Here is a 7001-nt window from a genome sequence, read left to right as displayed (position 1 = left end):
TGCGCAGTTTCCCTTGTAATCAGGGCCTTTCCGTGCTGAGCCCTTGGAGACGCTAGGGTTCCGAAATGCGTGAAATGTAATGTTCAGGATGATTTCCTTTAAATGAATAGTTTGTTACATCAGCAGGGGACAAATCCGTAATGGTTCTGTCAGGCAATGTTTTAATGTAAGTCCTCTCTAAACACGTTGCAACAAATCTAGAACAACTGTTCATTCATTTTCTTCTCACGCGTAAAAGAGCTAAAGCTAATGAGCTTATACTTATCCTTCCGGATCATTCAAAGCGTTTACTATACCTTAGATGAAGAATAGGGAAAGCTAAACACTTGTGTAAACTGGGTGTTTATGTACTTTAGATGAAAACCAAACACTTGTGTAAACTGGGTGCTTATGTACTTTAGATGAAAACCAAACACTTGAGTCAACCATAAAACACTAGTACTTGAAAGGAAGGTTGTCTTGCAGAGTAGAATATCAGTTGAAAAACTCGGCGAATAGAAATCTAAGAATAAACACGACCTAAGTTTTAGTAAATAAAGCCTATGTTGAGTGAGAATAAGTCGGAGTACAAATCTATTGGGTGGCCTTATTTTAATTTTCTGTTTTTGATAAAACATTATCATATTATAAAAACACAATCACGTTGGTTTTCCTAGGTTTTACAAAAATAAGACATGGATTTATGCAGCCAGTAGGAATCTAAAATACAATTACTGCCCTGAAGTACTTTTATACGTGGTCCACGTGATCCCTAAAAGCAAATTAGACATCTAAATTAGTCATAGCCAGAAACCTCTTTCATATTACCTAACAAGCTAGCTTTTCCTAGGCTGGCCACGTATATGTTTGTAGGAGTCCATTTAACTCTCGCGTTCTTCAGTTAAGTTTACTGAAGAATTGGATATACAAACTGGTAGAAAAAATTAACGTAGAATAAGTTTTGGTTTGGCTGATCGTGATATTCTCCAGAAAAATCTATGGCTTATTTTTGGTCCGTAACTTCGAACACCCAATCATAAATTATTGAATAACACTAGAAAATGTTAACTTATTTCTTCCAATATTGCTGAAGTATTAAAATAAAATATAAATTACATTTGTAGCTAAAGAATAAGCAGTGAGATATGAATAATCATAATAATACTAAAATAAATAAACAGAAACTTTGGAGGCTCCGGAGAGTTCCCAAGTACGACTTCTCAAATCAGTTTATCGTTAACGATGGGCTTCAACGAAACACCTTACTCTATTCCGTTACAGTATATCAACAAAACACCTTACTCTATTCCGTTACAGTATATCAACGAAACACCTTACTCTATTCCGTTATAGTATATCAACGAAACACCTTACTCTATTCCGTTATAGTATATCAACGAAACACCTTACTCTATTCCGTTACAGTATATCAACAAAACACCTTACTCTATTCCGTTATAGTATATCAACGAAACACCTTACTCTATTCCGTTACAGTATATCAACAAAACACCTTACTCTATTCCGTTACAGTATATCATTATTCTGATATTTATCTTTTAACCTACATAATTTTGCCTTACTTGTTTATCTTATTCAGTGTTAAATAAATTGGACACATATCTGGCTTAAAAGAACTGTCATATCTGAGCTTGATGGATATATATTTTAAAGTTAATAACATTGGATTTATATAGCGAGTTTAATACTTCCCTATAGTTGTGAATCCACAACACATTAAATGATGTTGCCTGTTGGAAATGACAGACATGAATTAACAGTAGTTGGTTTTAAGCGAGTATCTGTTGTGTAAGTGTTGTATAAAGGTCTGTGTTATAATTAAAAATGTGTTTATTGAAATCGACTGAAAGTGCCAAATGTCTACGTTTTTAACTTTTATTTGTGCGATCAATGCCTTGATGAAAAAATAGCAATAAATATTAAAAGACCCAGAAACTCGAGCATTTTAAAAATAGTTGACCAGGAGTAAAAAGGTTAGCCAATTATTGAGTTGACTTTATCTTCATCAGGAGTAAAAATGTTATCCAATTATTTTGTTGACCATACCTTCTTCAGGAGTAAAAAAGGTTAGTCAATTATTTAGTTGATTTTGTCTTCTTCAAGAGTAAAAAGGCTAGTCAGTTATTTAGTTGACTTTTTCTTCATCAGGAGTAAAAATGTCATCCAATTATTCTGTTGACCATATCTCCTTCAGGAGTAAAAAGGTTAGTCAGTTATTTAGTTGATTTTATCTTCTTCAAGAGTAAAAAGGCTAGTCAGTTATTTAGTTGACCATTTCTTCATCAGGAGTGAAAAGGTTAGTCAGTTATTCGAAAGGCTTCGAGTTTCTGGATCATGAGATCTACATGTACGATTCATGATTATCGCATAATCTTTTTTTTTATTTTAACGTTAATAGATTGTGTATCTTTGATAGATTGTTTAGGCAGAGTATTCATGATGAGCATACTGGAACGGGCGGTAACTGTCTGTTGTAAATAATAATAAAAGACACAAGTGTTGAAGACGACGTTTCAAAAGTTTTTTTTTTTTTACAACAGATAGTGTCCATCCATACCAGTATATTCATTATTATTGTTTGTCTGTTACTACTGCCCCAGTAGGTTACCGCTAAGCCGTAGGGGCTTATAACGCTAAAAATTCGATACCAGCGGTAGACAAAACACAGACAGCCTATTGTGTAGCTTAGGCTTAACAACAAACAGATACTACCGTTGCTGCTGTTATTACCCAATTGTCGTGCATTTCCCGAGTCTGTTGATGTCTTTTACCAGACGACATCGATCTTCATGTTCAGGAAATGTAAATCTGACACAAACTGGTCGCAGTTCATGAAAAATTTACAATTAGATTCAACATGTTAATTTAGATTGTATCATGTTTCTTTTATGGCGTGAATCTCAAATAATGTCAATGATATCCGAGGAATCCCTGGGCTCCTGGATGTAGGATTTTACACTGGTGTGTAATTTGTTCGGCAAATCCAACAATTTTTATTCGAGGGTTTGTTTCAAAGGTAAAGTCTGTTAAGGCAGATTCTAGGAATTTGTCGTGCAATGATAACGAAAGACGTAACACATTTTAACTGGTCACGTTCTTTTTTTTTCCTGAAACGATTGTTTGTATCAGCATTTACGCGAGAAAGACTGTTTTGTTTAAGATTAGCAAGTGACGTAAAAGCTGTTGTTTACAGTAAATTATTTGATGAATTAAAAACTGGTGAAAGATTTAATTATTAGGATCTTTTTTTTTCCTATCAAAATATTATAAGCAAATTATTAATTAATTAGTTTGTTTCTAAATGAAACATGAAGTTATAACTGTCTATAACAGTTTCAACTGACTAATATATCTTATTTTTCAGCACCACCGATGTCACGTGTGCCGCCAGGTGTCTAAATCGAAAAGATGGTCGCCACCTCGGCTACCTTCTCGAGCCAAGTTTCCGGTACTCATGGCGGGCGAGTGGATAAGCATGAAGTGCGAAGTTCGACCGTTCGGGTTGTTTCTTCTACGACGAATGAAATTTTTCAATTTCAATCAGAGCTGGTATGGAGAGTATCAGTACTTCAAAGATGCCAAGTGTCAAGTGGCCATGTACGTATTAATCGCCGAGGGTGAATACCGGCCAGGCCATCAGCATAGAGGATCCACAAACTATGACTTTATTGTAGAAAAGGCATTAATTAGGCCTCTTGATCAGCTGTTTGTGGACAATCTCAATGGCCATGATAGTGGGATGTGTGGGCACAAAGATTTTTGGCGACTAAACGATTCACAAGACGTGACATTTAGCGGGGGTTGTAGCGGAATTGGTCTGATTGTCCCAAACACGGAGTACGATATTGTTCGCACAGACATAGATTATCACGGTCGGCCACAGCTGTATCTGGGAGATACGGACTCGGACATTATTCCTTCAACTCCGGACAAAAGGCCCACATCATATCAACCAGCCTTAACTCAATGCCGATCTTTTACTGAGCATATTGGAACTAATTACCTCTACCCCCTCCCACGGGTTCAGTACAACATTATTAGTGGAGCAGTTTCAACCACTTTAAAGGAATCGTATTTTCTTATTATTCTGTTAGTTTTGTTATCCTGTGATAACAGCGTTGTAGTTATCTTAAACAGTTAAACTGTATGGAGCTTTTGGAATATGAGTCATATTTCTGAGAATTTCTTGAGTCTTCTTTTTCTGTACATTATTTATTGTTTGAGATCTTTCAGCCCTTTTGTTGATTTGGTTATCGAACTTCTTTAAACGTGTTATCGATGCTTGGCAGACATGTGTTGTTTTAAACAGCGAGCCTTTGGAAATTGCTTCTGACAACTTATTATGGCTTTTAAACAGACAAATAGAATGAATTGGTTAGTTTATGGTAGACATTTTTTTTTTTAAATAAAGACATATTCCTGCAAGGTCATATATCAGACTGGCATTTGGTGGACCTCCAGATTTAGGAGCTAGCGAGCTGGGCTCAAATCTGTGAGATATCAAAAACATTCACCACTTTAATCTGTGTGTGTTATTACATTAACAGTCAATTCGTTAACAGCCCTCCTTCTGGTCATAAGTTGTCAGACTGGCATTTGGTGGACCTCCAGATTTAGGAGCTAGCGAGCTGGGCTCAAATCTGTGAGATATCAAAAACATTCACCACTTTAATCTGTGTGTGTTATTACATTAACAGTCAATTCGTTAACAGCCCTCCCTCTTGTCATAAGTTGAAAATTAGGGACTGCGATACATAGCATTAGTATCTATTACATAAATACGAACTAGAAATGAACGGACAAGAATACTTTTATTCTTTAATGTTTAATGACTTGAAATTTTATTCGCGATTTTTAATCAGTACCTCGATTGTAAATGAGGTGAACTTTAAAATCAGTTTTCTGATCAACAAGGTCATTTTCAGTCATACCACCACAATGGTTACAGCTGTTTATATACGATTGCGGTGGTTACTGCTATCTTATATACGTTTTTAATTATTACGACTGTTTATATAAACTATGGTTCCTTTGTTTAATTTCGTTTATAAAACTGGTTTGAAAATATAATGTAATTTTCACTTGTTTCTTTACGCTTGTGTTTAGCTTATTGAATGAAATATGGTTCCTTCAGCTAGTATTAAAAATGACACGAATATGCTTGAGCTTTTCTTACCAACATTGTGTTCGTGTTTTGTGGGCCATATAAATTTTAATTTAATCAATGTAAGAAAGGAAATCGTGACAATTTGACTCCTCACATTAAGACTGTAGTTAGTATCTTCAACCTGATATAAAAAGTGATAATAAGAGATAATGACGTTTCAACGTATTCTCATTAAGGTTGTGGTAGATTAATACACTAGTTAATCTGGTGTTTAAAAGGTAACAACACTTCGGCTTGTCATCAAAGGTATGGTTATTAACTTACATTAGGAGTGAAAACAAACCGACCTTACTTACTTTTAATATCGGAGCAGAATTCGTCTGAAAAGAAATTATGTAGTGCTAAGCATTTTTGTTTATCCAGTAGAAAATTGATAATTAAACACTATGACATATCGACTTTAAGACTGTTCTTAGTTCCTTGAATAAGGCATGTTCATTTATCGTGTAGAAAAGTCTTGATAATGAGGAAGGATGTTCTTTTGTTCATCATATTCTATATTTGTTCATCCAATATAAAGACAGATAAAAATATATTTCGATTTGTCTCCATAAAGATTGTGGTTAGTTTCTTTAATCACGCATGTTTGTTTAACCAGTATAAAATCTGATAAGAAATAACGACATTTTGTTTTGTCTTTCTCAAAACAGTGTTAGTTTCTTGAACCAGAATTCTAGTTGAACTATTATAAAAGTTGATCAAAGATAATATGTTTCGACTTGCCTTCACGAATATTATGATCAGCTGTTTGTAAAACTTGATGTAAAGAGAAAACATTTTCGTTCGTCTTTATTATAATCATGGGCGTATTTTTGAAAAAGTCGTTAAAAAAGTGAGTTTTTTTCTGCGTCTGTGTTTTTGTATGCCATAAATTGTTTTGACTACCATTTTCAACAAATGTTAATTGTGCTTTTTAGTAAGTTTTCTTGTCTTATGTAGAACTTGTGTTTTATTCAAAGGGTCCATTGAAACTTTATATTCTATTTTATGTCATGTTTTAGTGGTACTGGGTATATCTAGGTTTTATGTCATGTTTAGTGGTACTGGGTATATCTAGGTATATGTTGTCGTAGGTCGTTATAATTTTATTATACTTTGATTAAAAAATGATATATTTCTGTCACTGAATACAAATTTTCCATCAGTACTTACTTCTTCACGGCCATTTATCTATACAAAGTTAAAGAAGCATTTTCAGATGTTGTAACAATTTCTCGTGGGATTCAGTTGCAGAATACTTATTGGATATCGCTCTATGTTAAAGTTGACAGTTTATGTTAATTCCTATTACAATATTATGGTAGTATTTTAAGGTATAAATATTCAGATATCCGTGTTTAGTAAATTATTCTAATTTCTTTAAAAACTGTTATCATTTGAAACTCAGAAATAATAATAAAGGTTCCCTCACACCTGCGGTTAAATTCCAAGTTTTGGCCCACATCATGTCACTATAATTGAGATGGATCACAGGATTACTTATACCTTGTAAAGGCTAGCTTTGCAAAGGAGCCTATATTATTAGAAACAACTTTAAAATGTATCACATACAATTAGAAACAAAGAAACTAGAAACCATGTCATTTCATGATGCCAGGCGAACTCAAATAACCTGTGTTTACCACATTCAGAACATACCATTCTATAGTAGTTTGGACATTAAGTAAGGAAGGATTTCATACCAAGACATAGCAGTGCACGTCTTCATTTCGTGATGAAAAATGTCTACTCTAAGTCCTCTCTGACAAGCTTTTCTGCAAAGTCCTCTCATCCATTACAATCCAACAACACCACTGACAAGCTTTTCTGCAAAGTCCTCTCATCCATTACAATC

The 7001-nt window shown here is 34.2% G+C and overlaps 1 protein-coding gene across 1 annotated transcript in view; it reads left to right on the top strand.

Annotated features, from left to right (window-relative positions):
- The first annotated feature begins 3361 nt into the window (after positions 1–3361).
- LOC106474600 (protein APCDD1-like) overlaps positions 3362–7001 on the top strand; it is a 7807-nt gene continuing 4167 nt past the window's right edge. The window contains exon 1 of the mRNA XM_013935291.2: positions 3362–4066. Within this exon, the coding sequence (XP_013790745.2) occupies positions 3455–4066 (612 nt within the window). The 5' untranslated portion in view covers positions 3362–3454. The remainder of the gene's footprint in view (positions 4067–7001) is intronic.

This window comes from Limulus polyphemus, unplaced genomic scaffold (genome assembly GCF_000517525.1).
Source record: "Limulus polyphemus unplaced genomic scaffold, Limulus_polyphemus-2.1.2 Scaffold7420, whole genome shotgun sequence".
NCBI lineage: Eukaryota > Metazoa > Arthropoda > Merostomata > Xiphosura > Limulidae > Limulus > Limulus polyphemus.
This window is presented reverse-complemented; position numbering and strand designations above follow the sequence as displayed.